Source organism: Chaetura pelagica, unplaced genomic scaffold (assembly GCF_000747805.2).
Source record: "Chaetura pelagica isolate M959 unplaced genomic scaffold, ChaPel_1.0 scaffold565, whole genome shotgun sequence".
Classification (NCBI taxonomy): Eukaryota; Metazoa; Chordata; class Aves; order Apodiformes; family Apodidae; genus Chaetura; species Chaetura pelagica.
This window is the reverse complement of record NW_009953388.1, coordinates 529233-548023: the sequence shown is the minus strand read 5'-3', so window position 1 is coordinate 548023 and position 18791 is coordinate 529233. Positions and strand designations below refer to the sequence as shown.

The window sequence follows — 18791 nt, the reverse complement described above, 5'->3', positions numbered from 1 at the left end:
TTGTTTGCATCCCTAAAATTCACATAAATCATGATATTAAAAAAGCACAAACAGAGATGATTGGGGTAAAATAACAGAGAGGTATTATCTAATAAATATCGAAAAAGAATACATTTACACATAATGGTGCTGAAATTAGTTTTAAGCCTTTACTGACATCTTTCTCCTTCCCAGTGCAGCTCAAGTCTGTGCTGCGAGCAGGCCTTGCCTCTCACCAGTGGGTGGTGCTGATCTCATACCAATAACAGCAACATCCTCCAACGCTGCCTCCTTAGGCTTGCTTTTTTTTTTTTTTTTTTAAATACATATATGTTTCATTTGGAAAATGTATTTGCAGCATCTCCCTAGCGTTGTTACCACCAGAGTAGGAAACAGCTACTTTTATAGAGCTTGTCTGGATTAGATGTGAGGTTGCAAATATGGTGTAAACAAATTAGTGGAAGGTCTGTAAGGTAATGGTAAAAAATCAGATGGCTACTAAGAAGCACTCTCTTTCAACTGGTATTAGAGGAAAACTAGATTTCACTTCAAATAGACATGTCTGTTACTATTAAAATCTAATTCATATACATGCATGTATAAATACATCCATCCATGCATTCAAACCCACGTATGTAGCACTGCCATTGGTAGCCTGCAAGACTGCTTAGGTTTATACCAAGTCAAATAAATTTGTGTTATCACCTTAGGGCTGGGACCTAAACCAGGTTTTACACTCTGGTTTTCTCCTGACAAATTTTGCAGCGCATGACGGTTTTACGTCTAACTCCAGATGCCGCATTTCCTAGAAAGCAACAGTTTTCTGCACTTGTGAGGTCTATGAGAAGATCAGCTCTCTGTTTTGTGCATAACATGTTGCAAGAGTCAATTGTCCCAATTGGCACTTAAGACTGAGAGTTGTGGGAATTGCTACTAAAGTGTAATGACTGTTCCATCCTCTTCAATACCTCCTCTGGGGATAACCAGACTGTGTCGGGGATCAGTTTTTAAGGAACTGAGTAATTTGTGGATGTTGCCATTGCTTTCTCGGCCAGAGTTGTTGTTGAGCACCAGGTCCCTTTGAAGTCTGTGGCTAAGGCTGCTGCCATTGATTCGAGAGAGGCTACTGGAAGTAAGGCTGTGTAGTTTGGGAATGTGCTGTGGCTCCAGACCACCCTCAATGACAATGTCAGCCTCTTCATCACTCTCCATTTCATCAGGGTGGAAGTTCTGCAGCACATGGGATGTAGGCAAGCTGTGGTGACTTGCAGTGCTGTCTGTAGACTGGCCAGAGCTACCAGACATCCTACTGCTTCGAATAATATTGTTCCTCTGGTTTGCTGGCTTGACCGTGATAATAAGATTATGGCTGTTGGCAATCATCATGTCTGTGACTTGGTCAAGAGTCTTTCCTGCTACTTCAATGCCATTAACTTCCAGGACTTCATCATTCACAGCCAGCAAGCCTGTGCTCTCTGCTAAGCCTCCAGGAACCATACGAGAGATGAAGATACCCGGTACCTTTTCTAGTCCATGAGAAGTAACCCTTACGCTGGTGCCATCGCGAATGTAAAATCCTAAGGGTTTCTCACACCCGTGCCGATACAGTCTCACTCTCCTGTGTGTTTCAGGAAGAATGTCCACATCGATTATGGAAGACACTGGTCTAAAATCATGAGGCATGCTAATGTTAATGTGAGGACGTCGGCGGAGGTTGTCGTTGCGGAGTGTCACCAGAGCCTTCTTCTTCCTTGATAGGGTGTTGGTCCCAAAATTACTGTAGTCTACTTCATCTGAAAAAGAAACAGTACCAATGTATCAATCAAGCAGAGAATATTTCATTCTGCAGGGCATTTTCCTTTTAGATCTGGTTCAGTGAAGCCACACTCCTAATAATATGGAAAAAATAAAATTAATTCTTCCACTAACTCTAACCTTTGTTTCACTTTAGGTCCATCAGCACATCATTCAAAATGAATGAGTTGTTTTCAATGACTACCCATATTTCTTCTGTATTTTGATAGAAAAAGACTTCTGTTCTCCTGTTGTCAGCTGTGCAGAATACAATCACTTACAGCTGCAGGTCTGATATACCATCTTGAATGTGAGACCGTATTTTCAGAATTGGATTGTAATATTACACATACATCTCAAGTGGGCAAGGAGTGTATACACATTCCTAACCTAAAAATCTGAATTGGGGAGTATTTTAATATCCAATACACAGCCTTAGCTGATAGCAGACCTTAGGTGCAAACACAAAAACAGGGTGTGGTGAGAGAGTAGCTGGAGATGTGCTTTTATCCTTGCCTTTCTTAGTAATGGATTTATATTAATATTTATCTCTCAGTACAGCACTTTTCTTTTTAGAATATTTTACCTCATTTCAGCTGAATGTGACAGCAATAAAATGCACTAGAAGTCCCAAGTGCCAACAAAGGTCTGTGTAAGCAAACAGACTGGTATAAAGAGAACGGAGAAAAAATGCTCTGTGGCCTAGCCCACATGTTAAGGTTCACAGAATAGACACAGACTCACACACACATTCCTGCTTTTGAGGGGAAGATCCACAGGAAAGCAGCCCTTATAGGGTCTACTGTTTAAGGAATTGTTTAAGTATTTCAGTCTCTACTGGTATATCAAGGGCATGTGCAAAGCAATCAACTTTAAATCACCCAAGTAATTTGACAGGTTATTCTATATAAGAAGTTCACGTGCTTTGCATAAAAAACACTTAGTCATGAAGTTGTTAGTGTACAAAATACGTCACTGCATTTCACATTAAATGTACTGTGCATGTTTTAAACATGAAGCATACACCTTTCAGATTAACTAAGAGACTTCCAGTTTATTCTACTGTTTAAGATCAGCAGTACAATACAGAAGTACATTACAGAACTGCCAGAAAATTTACCTTGCATAGTAATGTTTGAGAAAGAAAGACAATACCCCTACCTGATAAAAGTTAAAAAAATAAAAAAAAATCAGTAAAAACACCTTAGAATTACATTTGTATTTCTTGCAAGGTCTCATTTTCAAGTCGGTTTTCAAGGCATATTATTGACAGACTTCAGTTAAGTGACATGAAGTCACATACAACTCAAAGGACACTAAAAAATAGAACTAAGCAGCAACCTGATCTAACTGAGCTTGCCTGGAGCAGGGGTGTTGCAATTAGTTCGCCTCCAGAGGTCACTTCAAGCCTAAATTATTCTGTGATCCTACATAGTCCTTTGGGCTGGAAAAAGAAAAACAGTTTAAGACTTAGGAACGTCTACTTCTGTATTCTCCCATAACATATTTAAATTGACTATACTAACACTGAGGACATTGCAAGGCATCTAGAAGGTCACCCTGAAAGAAATGCTTCTGTGAAAAACAGATACTCCTTGGATAAGTTTGTCATGTTTAAGTTCACACCTGCCTCTTCTCTCTTCTCCCAGGCCAGTCAGGGCTGTACCAACTGCACAGGCCCTACGGCATTATATAGACTAGTGAGGCAAAGGACTGAAGTCCTTAAGGTCACCCAAACACAAGAGGATCCCAACTGGTTCCTGGAAGTGTATTCACAGCCAAGACAGTGACTGTGCAGAGACAGCACTTTCTGAAGTCCACCTGGTGAGCAGTCAGAGCAGTGCCTACTCTTTGAATGCACAAGTCACCTGTGGCAGCCAAAGCCAGGTATTCCATCTCTTTCATCAACAGAATAATAATCTGCATTCATCCAGACTTTTAAGATTTGATGGATGAATCTGAAGGTTGGCAATAAGTATTTTTTTTCTTTGCGAAGTATGGGTCCACAAGAGATGTCTTTCGTCACTGAAGTCTCAAGCACAGCACCCTCCTCACCCTCACAATTCACTGATAAATTTCCATAACACTCCTATGAAAACAACTTGGGGATGCAGGCTTAGAATAAAAATTCTTCCTCACTCAAAACATAGCACTGTAGAATAGTAGCACTGTACCTTGAAGCCCAAGACAACCTCTATCCCAAAATTTCAGTTTAACATGGCAATCAAAATTACATGTGGGTTCATGGGTTTAAGACTGTCTCTTCCAGTACTGGGCAACAAAACTCAAAACAAAAGCCACATGCCTTAAAGACCCAGAAAATTAGGTTGGCAAGTAGAGTTTATTGCACTGCAGGTAAAATGAAACACATGCCCTACTCTTCCTTCTATTCCCTGAAAGCATCCAAGTAACACATCTCTTCCTCTCTATCTTAGTATACTAATACTTTAAGGCAGACTTCCAAAAACTTTACCAAATAATTCACCTAGGAAGATTCACTAATGAAACTGTTTTCTTCCCCTTAAATTAACAACCCAGAGAGTAAATTCTCACAGCATGCAAATTTGTGTTGATCCAAGTAGTAACATCACAGGAGAAGTAAAATGGTCCTCCTAGCACACATAGGTCACTTCTGAAGCAGCTTTCTCTGGGTGAACCAGCACCAGGGTAATGGCACAAAGTAAGTGGCTGTTTTGTGCCTGTGACCTCCTCACCTGCGCTTAGCCCATTAATCTGTCTCCCCAGATGGATCACCAGCATTCCTAACTTCTGAGCAGCTTCAAAACAACCACCTCTTTTAATAACAAAAAGCCAAGCTTACCACAAAAACGCTATTTTTTTTTCTTCAAACATGAATCAGGCAGACGCAGGGATTACACTACCTGTTCTATATCAGACCACTGACTATTGGATTTAGTATTTCAGGGCTGCTGCATGTTAAAAAAGGAAGCCCATGTCTTTTTAATGACTGAAATTTGTTTTTAAAACAGTGCCAAGCCTTAGTTTCCAACTCTGACCATAAACAGGATTACATATGAGAAAGATGAAGTCTCAATTTTAACAGGTGAAACTTAAAACCATTATAGGCTAAAGAACTAAGAGCTAACTTGGAGAGCTTTTAAGAATAAATACCAATGAACTATTTTCGAGAAAAAGTTCAAGTATAGAATATACACTCCTCGATAATACTGGAATTACTACATTGTTTGTATTCAAGATGACCTGGTCACTAGCAGTTAACACTTGTTTGGGACACCACCTTAAAATTATGAAAAAAAGTAAAAAAGTAAAATTACAAAAAAAAAAACCACCAAAAAAACAACAAAAAACAAAACACCAAAAACAACCCAACAAAAAAACAGAACAAAACTGCTGCCCCCTGATGTTATTTAGAGCTACTACTCTTGTGGCATGAATAAAGCAGAGTATCTCGACTGAAGTTTTAACATCAGCTGTTGCTATGGCAGCAGAAAGTCATCAATCTTTAGCACAAGGAAAAAAAAAGTCCTTCCTCATGAGGGAACTGGGAGAAGGAATCCAACATCATTCACGTTTATCCATTATAGGGTGGGCACACAGTGGTGTATTACCTATTTCCAGTAATAAACTGCCCAGGTGGCATGTGTCAGACTGAAATGAAAACTGTATCATTGCATAATTTACAATTACACACTTTTAATGAAGGTCAGCAGCAACTTTTTAGGTTTCAAGTTTCCCACCATATAAAATTTCAGGCTGCAATGCCACTTCAGCTAATTAAATGGAGTGTGCTGGATGCCAGGTCTCAGCGAAGACCAGTATATGCCATATGGAACCAGACAAAGCTCATTTTTCATGTTTCATTTATTGCAATATCATATTCTCCTATTGCAGAGCAAAAGGTCAACAGCAACCTGCATGCATACTGGCAGAAGTGCCATCAACTGTCCCATCTGAACTTCAAGGGGTTTAAAGTCTTGTATTTTACAGAGTGTCATGTTTTCCGATGTCTTGAATGAGTGAAATATTACATGCAGGTGACAGAGGGCGAATTAGTCCTTTAGATGCCTAATATAAGCCCCATTTTTTAGAATGGGGCAGACTACAAGGAGCATTTTCATGTATAAAAAAGATGTATTTATTTCAGATATAGATAAGGTGGATGGATATTCCTGGATAACCACTAATAGGACTTAGACCCACATTTTACTTGTGCCCATAATTTGCTTCCTACTGAAAATACTGTTCCTCTAAAGAGAGATGAAGAAGAACATTTACCAAAGTTGGTGAAGGATTCCTTGGCTTTCCAGTTCTCTCCTACTTGAAAACACAACCCAAAGCTACACAAAAAAAATACCTCATCTCTTCTGTAGGTACTGAATAATTACTGCAACACTTTTCCCCAAAAGCTTCAGGTTTTTGGTACATTTAAAGAAACACTCAGGTATCTGGCAGTGAGTAATATAACATGTTAATTAATTTTGTTGCAGCCTTTCAGTTAATATGTGCTTTTTTCCTATTTTCTTTTTTTGTTTGGTTTTTTTGTTTGTTTGTTTTTTTTAAGAGTTGTCACTACCTACTTACCCATAAGGACCTTTCTGTTACAGAAGATAAATGCTACAAATCTTTTCATGCAGATATATATATATATATCTGTGCTCACTGTCTTGACAACAGTGGTGTCTTTTTTTTTTTTTTTTTTTAAACTGGTAGAACTACCTTCACCCACCTACCTGTATGTGTAGCAGAGTGTGCATATGTGTGCAGGTCTGCAGGTGTCAGAACGAACTGAGAATTATAGGTATGTTGTGCCAGCTAAAGTGCATGGGCTTTGCATTAAAAAAACCATCAGAGTGCACCAGGTGTCAAGCGGTGCTGGGCAGCCATTTGTTCACTCTATTGATAGCACTGTCATTCCACCTGCCTTTCATTATTAGATGTAACTATTTATCAGGGGATGCTTAAGCCTCTGAACATGAGAACTAAGGATTTCTTAGGTTTCTGACTGTGTATCTCTTCAAGGGCAGAGCTGTCTTGGGTGGCTTCATGGTGCTCATGACACAGACAGGCAGCATGACCAGGAAGCAGGGATGAACCTGGTGTTCCTGCCATGAGCATGGAGCCTCCCCAGGGCCACCATGGAAGCCCCATGCAGACCTTTTGGCCCCATAATCTGTGAAATTAGGATGTAATGCCAGCTTAAATATAACAATGAAAGACAGGAGGATGTAATAAAATAGACTGTGCATGTCAGCAAATGGGTGAAATAACAGCCTTATTAAGACCAGCAAGAAAGTTGATGCAAGATCTACTGACTATAAATATATACTTAATTATGAAAAGCAGACTGCATAAGCATTTGTAATGCCTCCTGTTCTAAAGTCAGCTGGAACCTGTAAATGTGTTACTGACAAAATGTTATCATCTTACACATTCCTTGCTCTACATAGAGGCACGTGAAGGCCTTTCACTCCAGTGTTGCAGAGAATATTGTCCAGTAGCTCTTAACAATTTATTTAGTTCAGCACAATTGAACTAGACAAACGTTACAACAGAAACTTGGAAAGAATCAGTTATCATCATCTGGCTCCAGGCAAAATGTATAGACTAAAACGGGACTTCCTGACAGGTAATACCAATCCCCAGGCTGTCTATGGGAACTGGTATAAATTGCAGCAAATAACATAGTGGACAAGCCAAACTGGTAATAGCATACAGAAAAAAAAGAATGGATAAAAACTTTACAGGTTCTAGTCAAAATTCAGTTAAAATGGGATTGTAAACCAAAACAAGGAAGTTTTTGTTTTGTTTGTTTTTTTTAAGAGTTGTCACTACCTACTTACCCATAAGGACCTTTCTGTTACAGAAGATAAATGCTACAAATCTTTTCATGCAGATATATATATATATATCTGTGCTCACTGTCTTGACAACAGTGGTGTCTTTTTTTTTTTTTTTAAACTGGTGGAACTACCTCCACCCAACTACCTCCAACCCATTAAAGAAGGTTTTCACTTCCAGAAATGGGTATTTTACTATCATAAGATTACTTTTTAAAAAAACATATCTGGAAAGCTATAGATTGTCACATCTTTGAGGTACTCTTCTAACAATTCTGTAGTCAGTCTGTGACTTCACAGAATACATTCTACCTTCCTGGTGGGCATCATGAATCCTATCACTAAGTCATACAGTGCTAACAGTAGAGCATACTTAAAGGGCTATTTATAAGGCAAAGAAAACTGCGTAGAGCATCTGGTTGTAGCCAAGAGAGTATTGTATTTCTTTAATTTACATTAAACAAGAAATTATAGACCTTCTGAAAAAACCACCAGCAGCACCACTCCCACTGCTTGGACAGCTGTTTTTCATAGGAACTGCCTGCCAGATGAAATACCAAAGCTTAGCCAGATAAGATTGTATAAACAAGCTGAATTCCACAGAGCAGCAGACTGCCAGGCTCCTATAGGAACAGTTCATTTCAGACTCTACATTTTCAGTGTACATGCACTCATGGCTTATTATTTCCTCTGGGAACTGTGGAACATTAGTTGACAGCTCTGGAAAGTACTTCAAAGACAAAATTACTTCCAGTAGGGAGAGCAGCACTTCAGGCAGCTTGGGAAGGAGGCCAATGAGTCATTAATAGTGAAGGGTAACCCCTCCATCCAACAGATCTCTGTTATTGAGCATTCAAATTAGCAGCAGTCATAAAACTATTTCAAGGGAATGTGTCATGTTTAACCCTTCTATCTTTCTGCTTCTACCCAGCTACAAAACACTGTGTTTGACACAAGTTGCATTCAGTGTCTATCTTTGCAGAAAGATCAAAAACAGAAGTGTTTGTAAAGGAACCAGACAACAAGTAAGCTGGCAGACTCTCATTTGTGACCTGTATGGCTGACCACCTGTAAAGGGACTTAAAAGGAAACAGATACGAACTGTGGCTTGGGGGGGAAGTCCAGGGCCAGTATCACTCATCAAGGAATACTTAATGGGGGAAAAATAAGGTTACTTGAATGCTAACATTGCATACTGTGTGTTACAGGAGTATTAAAAAAATCCAGCTATTGCTGCTGCCAGCAGCCTCTGGGTGAACCAATCTGGAAAACACTCAGTAGGTAAAGTAGTTGTAGCTGGTATTCCATCAAAATTCCATCAAGTGATGTATTCCACACGTGCACACTCCTCTCTCCCTTCGTATAACCTTATTACAATGAACTGGACACAATCTCATCAATGTTTAGAAGACTATCTAAACATTATAATTTATCTATGACATTGAGCAGGTCTTCTGAAGCACAAACAGGATCAAAAGGGATAAGTTTGAATTAACAACAGAACACGTTATTGTTCACATCCTTGATCTCAATCCTTTAGTTTCTAAATCAAAGCTTTCCAAACACATTTGTAGACTGTAAACTCAATGACACATTTCTGATAAGAAATTTAACCAAGTAACTGCACTAGAAAGAAAATTTGAGAACACCATCTTGCTCTAGCCTAGCCCCTACTAAAATCTAGCAAACTGCAGTTTTGCAAAAAGCAACCTTCCTCCTATAACAATTCAGCTTTAAAAAGATAAAATTTGCTTTTCTACTCAGGAAGTGTTCATTAGTAGGTTAGGATTAAAATCTGAGGAGCATAAATGTGTCTCTCTACTCCCAACAGATTTGTTAATTTAAAATAGCCTACCTTCTTTCAAGAAAGTGAACGTTATTTTGTTCCTTGGTTTAGCATGTTACAGCAAGCAAAACTATAATTGCATTAGGCTCAGGCTCTCTTTATGGTGTCAGACATGCCTAAAAAACATTTTTAGGCTGCTTGCCTTGAGGATGGAGACAACCCCTAAGGAATTCAGCCTGTGCTGCTGATGTGGTCTCCTGCACTTCACACTGCTTATCATCAGAGGCCACTGTTCCCTTGCTGAACCTCTTCTCAGCCCTTTATTTTTGACTCACTGCACTGATCGGAAGGAGCAGAAGCTGTTGCTCCACCTGCAGGTTTGCCCCATGAAACGAGTGAGGCCTTTGGAGGAGGAAAGTGCTACAAAATGTGAGCAAGGTCCCAGGCCTGCACCTCCCAAAGCTACCCCTGCCCACAGAAACATCCAGCCCAGCTCCCCAAACTAGCCCAAAAACCAGTAACAGGACTCCAAAGTTTACAGGTGAAGTTGTGGATGGTGTTTGTAAGGATTGTATTTACTGGGACTGTCAGGGTCATCTTCTTTCAAGTTCTGTATGTGACTTCCACTCTAAATTATTGCAGAGGCAGCCTTTCTCCCATTGTTTCCTTCCACAAACCACATTATGGGAAGGTTATATTATTGAAGCATTAGAAAATTGTGGGGGGTTGAGCTTTGGCTTTGTTATTGTTTTTTTGCTTGGGGTTTTTTTAAAGAATTAGTTAGTATCTTCTTTCCTGCATGGGGTTGGTGGGAGGTTGGGGGAAGTCATATTCTCTTGCAGATCTCAGGCATCAATCAGGTGTAAATTCCTCAGTGTAAGGGTGGTGAGATACTGAACAGGCTGCCCAGAGATGTTGTGGGGGCTCCATCCCTGGAGGTGTTCAAGGGCAGGTTGGATGGGGCTCTGAGCAGCTTGTTCTAGTGGGAGGTGTCCCTGCCCATGCAGGGGAGTTGGAACTAGATGATCTTTAAGGTCCCTTCCAAATCCAAACATTCTGTGATTCTGTAATCTTTATGATGTTCATCCCAAGGTAACAAGTGCTGCCAGGGAGGCTTTATTGGTGAGATGGTTTCCCAGGCCAGGCATTGCTGAGCAGACACCCAGCAGCAGTAACAGGTGTGAATAGCATGTAAGCAGCTCTCCTCCTGGCTGAAGCCTGACAAATGAAGCCCCTCACCATGTACCAAATTAACTCCCAGCAGCCATCAGAAGATGTATTTACTCAGCTGATGGTATTAAAATGGGAGGGTTATCAATCTTATTAAAAGATGCCTAGGAAGGAAAAAAAAAATCCCCCCCATCCCAACAACAGCCACCACTCTCCAACCTATAATTACCTGCAATCTCTTCAGCAAGTCATCATTATAAACTTTAGTTATTAAAAAGCAACCCTTTAATTATTTTATTACACCCACTCATTTTTTGATCTGCAAGAAACACATGAAACCTCTGCTATTCACTCAGAAGATCAGGCAATTGAGGGGAGCACCATCTGCTCACATCCAGGCACAAATGGAGTATCTTTGCAAAACAAAATGTGTATGTCTTATGTAAAGCAAACCAAAACCAAGCAAAGTGAGAGACTAAATTATAGTAACTCTTACTACACACTACAGATGCAGTAAAAATCTTAATGACACAAAGACAGTAGATTTTATAAAATATTCTGTGATTACTGAGTGTAAGTTTCCCAACTTGTAGTATAAAAATAGTTACTTTTTGCACAGGTTTAAAGTTTGGAAGATAAGGAAGATAAACTCAGTTGACAGGCTGAATTAAAAAGAAAATTTGGAAAAACAACTATTCTGTTTTTTAGAGCTGCAATATTTGGAAAAAACACCACAAGTAATGAAAATAAACCAAATTCACCTCAAGGATCACATTCATTCAGAACACAAATTTGATACCCTCTGACAAGAAATAAAATGTTTTGTCTCATGGTAGTCTCAGAAGAAGCTGAAGACGAAGCTTTAAAATGCAGCACAAAACAAAGGTAATGCATTTGTACCAGACTATTCACACAGACACAGGTCAACATACAGGGTTTTAGAAGAACTGCATTACTGAACCTGAGCAGAACCTTCATCCTATAGACCCTGATATGAAAACAGAGCCTTCTCCTTCTTTCAGAAGTAACTTCATCAGCATCGAAGGCTATTTCAGGGCTCTGCTCAACAGCCAGCAAATCTAAGTCATGCTGGGAAGGCAGGACCTGTAGTATGCAGGTAATTCAGCCTGTAGCTGAGTTAAGGAAAACTTAATCTAACCTGGTATTTCACACTCCCTCCTGCTGCTTTCTGCCACATACTTTACTCTTGTCTGTTGGATGCTCTCCTCTTCTCCAGTCCAGAGCGATCCACCCTCCCCAGCTAAAAGCAAAACTGATAGTAATCAAGAATTCTGTTATCCTGTGTTCAGGGAACTGTTTATGACATTTCCATAGTATTTGTTTTTTCTGTTAGGAAGGAAAAGATATCCCAGAGCTGGGAGTATCAATAGCTTTGGATGAGGTATACCTGCAGACCTCCTTGGTGACTGTGGCTGAGCTACTAAATTCAGTAGGCTTTATCCCCTACACCTCCTTATAATTCTTTCAAGAACAATGTAGTGTTGCCAGGACATGCACTTTGAAAGACTTCAGATATCTCAAAACCATAGCAGTGAGGACATTCAATTGTTGCAAAAATTAGAAATGTGAGATAGAAGGGTACTACCAAGACAGACTGCCTTCTGTTGTTCTGAAGTAACTCTTTCTCATGCATTCTTTTGCTGAGTAACACCTCATCCATCCCAAACTAGTTCAGACAGGCAAGCTAAAAAGTACCTTTTCATTTATACTTCTAAATTCCCAGTAAAAATAAAGAAAAATAAACCCCCAGACCGTGGAGAAGTTTACATTTAATGAAGACTTATGTCATCAATAAATAAATGGTGGTCTCTTCCACACTCTTTAACCTGGATTGTTCTAAGAAGTCACTACCATAGCTTCTCAGAGAAAGATGTTTTTACAGTTAAAATTCTTCTGGGATGCATTTTCTTGCTTAAAAAAAAATAATTAAAAAAATGCGATCATGTTTTTATAGCTTCAGTGTTGTGCTGTGATAATACCACATGCATCCTGCAATGGGGGGGAGGTAGAGAAAAACATCTACAGTGCTTTACAAAGCACTTTTCTGGTTCCTGCCTCCAAGCAGTCAGATTGTAAACAAAGTTCCAATTCTGCCTCTTATCATGGAATTGAAAAGGTTTCAAAACAGATGTGGCATAAGAACCTAATTACAACACTTGTCTTTCAAGTCATGACCTCTGGGAGTCTCCCAAACTTTGCTGGCTGGAGTCACAATTAGTCACAAGATGAGCACCCCTCTGGGCGCAGCCCTGCTCAAGGCAACCCACAGCTGCACCCTCTCACCAGCTCCATGCAGCTGCTGCTCCCACTGCCCCAGGACTCAGGGCGCCTCCACCTGTGGCTTCCCAAATGCACTGTGATTTATGCCCTCCTGGCTGGTGGGATAGGGGAACTGTGGGAATCCCACACAGTGTACCTCCCAGTCCTGCTGGGACAGGAAGAGGTGGCATTGCCCCAGCACAGGCACGTTTTCCAGTCCCCTGCATCCCAGGCTGGAGCAGGCCATGGTGGGTAGGAGCACGCCTGCAGGTGGCAGGAGAACAGGCAGTACCAAGCCCTGGCCGAAGGGGATCAGAGCCAGTCACCCTCTGCACCAAGGAAGCACAGCTGGTGCAACCCTGTATTTCCAACGTGGGAATGATGAGAAGGAAAAGGAGTAAAGCAAAAAATGAGGGCCCCTCAGGTTGCAGAGAACAAGGAAGGTGCAACCTCAAAGCACTGCTAGTGCAAAGCAGAAAAGCTGCAAATAGGTTTCATTTAAACCTATTTAATGGTGTGTTTTCTAATGTAGAGGAGAAGCTCCACAGGAGCTGCTCAACCCACAAGTGGAAATCATTGCTTCTTCTAGTTATAAACAAAGCAAGCCAGGCAGCCCTCTCTCCGGATGACAGGTTGCAAAGTAGTAAAAGCTGCCTGCAGAGCACACAACAGGATTTTACTGGGCTAAACACAAGGGCACAAGCAAATGCTACTCTTCTTGAGAGTTGAATCACTCCTGCGGAGGCCCAGCCCTGTACCAGGCAGTGTGGAGTGGACCCACCTTATGGAGAGGGGCTCAAAGAACCCCCTGCTTGAAGGAAAAAAACACGAACCCCATCCCTAGTGCACAGTTTCCCAGCCAAGCCCTGCTTCTGGGGTACTCCCAGCTCCTGTCTATGGGCTTAGGGAAGGCTGAAAACAGTCCATCTGAGGAGGGCTGCCTGCCTGGGATTTGTTCCATGCACATCCTCGCTATAGAGCCAAGCACATGCTGGCCATCTTGGTGGAGGGAGAAGCTCCACAATACACCTTTTTTTTTTTTTGCAGCACAAAAGTGGTTATTTAAAGATAGAAACCGCATCACACAGATTCTCAATATGAAGTTTATCATCACTCTGTGATCCTCCCTCCCCCTCGTGTGGCACATTACCATGTGGTGCCCAAAACTTTTGCTGCCATGGCAGCACTTACCTGGGCTACAGCAGCCTGTTACCATCTTGTTTTCTTAGCAGCCATAAGAGCTTGGAGCAAGAGGATGAGTGTGATGTCCCCAGCTCTCTTCCTCAAAACAGAAAGGAAGCCTTGCCTAACATAAAACTACCATGGCTTCTTCAGCTGAGAACAAAATAAGTTTGTTACTTTTAATGGCAGAGTGGCAATATCCTTTCCTGGCCGTCACCAGAAAGCAGAAAAGACTTGATCTTCATCCCCTCCTCTGTCAGCAAACACTGCATGTTTTGCTTAAAAGTAGCTTAAAGGATCATGGTCATTTGGGCAGAAGGGTAAGTTTTGCAGAGTTACTGGCTAAATTATTTTGCCAATGATATTTCTAAAATGCTAGATTCTTCTCTCCATCACTGGCTAGGGTTCTATGCCTATCTGTGTAGACAAAGTAATGATAGGCTGCAGCCTAGGAGAACTTGGCACCTGAGGGGACTATTCAAGACCTGTAAACATTAACAGAACACACATACAAGGGGTTCAGCCCTCAGATGACCACTAAATGCACTGTGAAGCTTCTATTTTTCTAGAATATCAAACACTGATCTGCAAGACCAAAAAAACAAACACGCAAAAAAACCCCCAACCTGAATCCAGAATACACCAGCAGTGTTTACTCCACTTAAAAAACTTGGCTGCATTCTTCAAACAACTTTTGAGACACCCCACCATTATCTAACTGTGATAAGCTAGTGGCTGATGTACTCTTACTTTAAAAAAAGTGTTTCTTCCTATGAGCACATGATACAAACAAGGGAGTGGCAGATAGGAAGTGATTATTCAGAAATTAAAGAATTAGATCAGGTTCCATGATATCAGAACAAAACATGACACATGGCAAGTGAAGCTGACGTTTACTGGCTCCAATGTAAGAAAACTCTTTCTTTATTTACTAAACCTAGTTCAGGGCTCATATAAGTATTTTGTCTCCTTATTAAACATCAGTGCTGGCAGCTGCAAGCATTGATATGCCTCCTGGGGAGGACAAGTTACTCTCCATATTTCACCAGCAAGGTTATATCAAACACTGTAGCACAGACATCCAGCTTCTTTCCAAACAAGTTTTTTGAATGAAAGCAAAGCTATGGCAGCAGTAGCTTCAAGTCTCTGGTGATACTACTGCTCAAGGTTTGACAGGCACAGCTGCTTCAGAGGCATTAAATGCTGGTACTGCTCAAGCTCAGCCCTTTGAGCTCAAGCTCAGCAACATCCTGCCACTATGAACAGAGCAGAGGTTCCCAGTGCCATGCTTGGATACACCCAGTATTCCTGCCACTGGGAATTCCCTTCATGATCTCAGTTTTCCTGTTACACAAGAGATAACACTGAGTCATCACTGCATACACGTGTAAAGGGACATTGTTGGGGGTTAGGGACAGACATATACCCAGAAGAACACGTACAGTATTCACAGCCTCATCCCTGCTCCAAGTGAAGTGCAGAGACTACCCTGGGACATGGCTTTTCCTGTGCCTGGAAAAATTGCAGCCAGATCACAGCCATGCAATTCCTTAGTGTGTGCACTGAATGATTTACTATCATTCCAAGTTCCAGGAAAAGTCACCTTAAAGAAAAGCATCCCACACATGCTAATTACATAAAGCACTTTTAATCTGTGGATCCCGAAGTGCTAAAAATAAAAATCTACTGTTCACATGAGACTAAGCTCCCATTAGAATAGTTAAGCTAAAAATCTGGAGAATACATCAGAGGTTATGCAAAGCCCAGCAGCTTCAAAGGAAGGAGGAGGGATTTGCACTGTTCAAAGGCAGGAAAGAACAGATGCAGTACGTTAGGACTTATTTTCACTACACTGCATAGCTTGTTTCCAAGAATGCTTTCAACAGAAGCAGCCTCCTAATACAAAAGGCAAGTGCTTGCTAAGATGACTCAGACAAGCTTTGATACAAGCTGCATCCCAGCCCAGAGACAGTGATCTGCTACTACTAAGCTCAGCTTACCACTTTTTTTTCACCTGTAGTTGTGAGACCTTCCTCCTCCTTCAGCCTCTCCCAGGGTACTACATTGAACAGAGAGCTCATGTCTTCATCCCCCATATGAAAAAACAATGAATTAAAAAAAAATAAAAATATTTTGACAAAAGCCCAGTGTTCCTTCTCTCCATCTTTCCTCACCTCACTCTCTTAAATTGCTAGACAGCATCAGGAATTGGCAAGACTTTTAATAAGATCAGGCAGTATTACTAAATCCACATTTAATTCCCACAATGGGAGCCAAATGGTGAACAAGGCAAGAATTTTTACTTGATGATGCATCCTCTATCTTCAGAAAAAACACAGTTCCAGGGACATGAAAAGCTATGACAAATAGTTACATGGCTTCCGGGTTGATGCGATCAAGGTAGCTTGCTCTTGGGGAGAGGGAATAGGATAGTAACACTCAGCACTAAGGTATGCTGTATTTTAACATGCACTTCTTAAACTAAATGTGAAAAAATCAGCTTATTTGAAGTCTACCAACTTCACAAAGTTTTTCATCTGCAGCGTAGAGATCAACATTAAGAACCAACAACTCACTCCTGGGTGGGGAGGGAAGAAGTTTGTGTTGTGCTTATGTTAAGCCTGGCAGACAGGCTTAAAGGCAGTCATGAACGGAAGTGCAGAACATTTGTGTTAGGTACAGTTCTTGGAGACAAAGCATCAACAAGGGGCACCTCCTGAAGAAACACAGTCCATGGCTATGAATCACCTGCTTGTCTGGGCAAGAAAGAAATCTGGAAAATCCTGATCCCAAGAGTACCTGAAGTATACTGAAAGAGTGGTGAGGCATTCATGACCAGCTAGGTTTTACAGATATCAAAAAGCCAGTCAGTGGAAGGGAGAGTATGATTTTGACACACTTGTCTCCTGGGAAAGCCACCACCATCCTGTTTGATTTTACACCTCTCCTGTCAGATCAGTCAATGGCTAATGTAATGTTAACATGCCAGATTTCACATCAGCTGCTTGCCCAAACAACTGGGCAAACTTTTTGCTGAGCTCTGCTCTTTTGCTCGCTTCAGATTGTTGTGTTAATTAAAGAGTCCTGCTCTCGTGTTACACAGCCCACAGGAAGTGAGGAGGAGATTCCCAGCTTTATAATCATGTTGGTCAATAGCTCCCAGCGCTCTCACCGCTGCTGCGCACAGGCCCATCAGTGTGACAGGCTGTGGGAGGATGCTGTGTAGGAGACTCATCACGTTATGCAGAGTCAGCCTGAGCTCCTTCACAATGGGAGCTTTCTGCAGAAGCGCAACATTAAAAACCTCCCTAGAACAACAGGACCATCTGAGCAAATTTCCCAGAAAGCTAAGTCCTGCAAAAATTCACTTGACAGACAAGATGCAGTTGCTAGCTGGCAAATTACTGGATATGGATGCGTCATCTTTGGGCTCATCCAACCCCTAATCTAACAAGTAAAAAATATTACTATTGTCACCTCCAAGCTTAGACTTAAGAATTTCCATCTTGGAAGCACTACAAGAAGTGAGTCACTCTATATACCTTGGCAGTTGTTTGCAAGCCAACAGGGAATATCCAAAAGGAAATGTCACCAATTGGTGAGGCAGCAGCTATGTTTATCAGCTTAAAAAAAGTTTGTGTCTCAGTACCTCTAGTTAATATGGCCAACAGCAAATCTCCAATTCACAAGTTGTAAAACCTTTAATTCAGAATTCATTTACAACTTAAGAGGCTTGAAAAGTAGAGATCTTTAGAAGTTATCTGAACCGATGAGGAATTTAGGGATGCCTTAAGTACAGAATAAGGTACAACTGATTAAGGTGCTTCAGTCCTCTAATTTCATCTCCTCTGCAGTGTACATTCTATGCCCAATCAAGCTGCCAGTGGTTAAGAGGCAGAATAAAATCTGGCATATATTTTTAATACTGAAACCCCAAATCCACAAAATAAAAGCCTTCTAACAGCCTCATTTCCACTTAATAAAATACTACATCTCTGTGGCCCACTTGGTAGGGCACCGTATTTTCTAAGCTGACAGAAATTGTCTCTTTGCAAACACAAGGCATCATTACAAGACCTGTACTAATTTGTTCTTATGAGGAAACAGCTTTCTGAAATTTGCTTTAAAATTCCTGTTTTTGAGGTACCATTGTGTGAGGCAGAACACAGAAAGTGTCCCTAACTGGCATCTGCAGTTATTCAAGATTGTACTAGATGCTCATGCAGATATTACAGCTGTCAGCAAACACATATTACCAACCACAGTTATTTGCAGACTCTTCAAACAAAAAGCGTACCTTTCTTCAATAGTGTTCTCATGATACCCATTTCAATAAATCACTTGTGTTACAATGGAGATAAATGGATCGATGTGACCATCTTGCTAAAGCATTTAGAGTAGAAGTAACTTGTAAAGTTTGAGGACTTGGTGTAGGCAAAACGTTTGCACAGCAAGTTCTCTTTGGATGACTAAGCTGTCACTGCAACAGGCTGAAACTGGGAGCCTCAATTCCTCTCACAGGGGGCTCTGCCAGCTCTGCTGCCTACTGCCAGTTTTCACCAGCAGCCACCACCACCTGACAAACCACTTCCAAATTCAACATCTGTATGGAGCCTTGCAGTCTAGGGGCAAGGTAAGGCAGCCAAGCATGAAAAAGAAGTTCAGAGCTCTTGCACTGTGGAACATAATAATGCAGAACAAAGTAGTTTCAGGGTTTTTTTCATATATGAATTTACACAAGATCCTGATAATTTCTCTCAATTGCTGTAATAGGAAAGAGT

The 18791-nt window shown here is 41.0% G+C and overlaps 1 protein-coding gene across 1 annotated transcript in view; it reads right to left on the bottom strand.

Moving 5' to 3' along the window:
* Positions 1-912: 912 nt before the first annotated feature.
* PARD6G (par-6 family cell polarity regulator gamma) overlaps positions 913-18791 on the bottom strand; it is a 57799-nt gene continuing 39920 nt past the window's right edge. The window contains exon 3 of the mRNA XM_009998287.1: positions 913-1772. Within this exon, the coding sequence (XP_009996589.1) occupies positions 913-1772 (860 nt within the window). The remainder of the gene's footprint in view (positions 1773-18791) is intronic.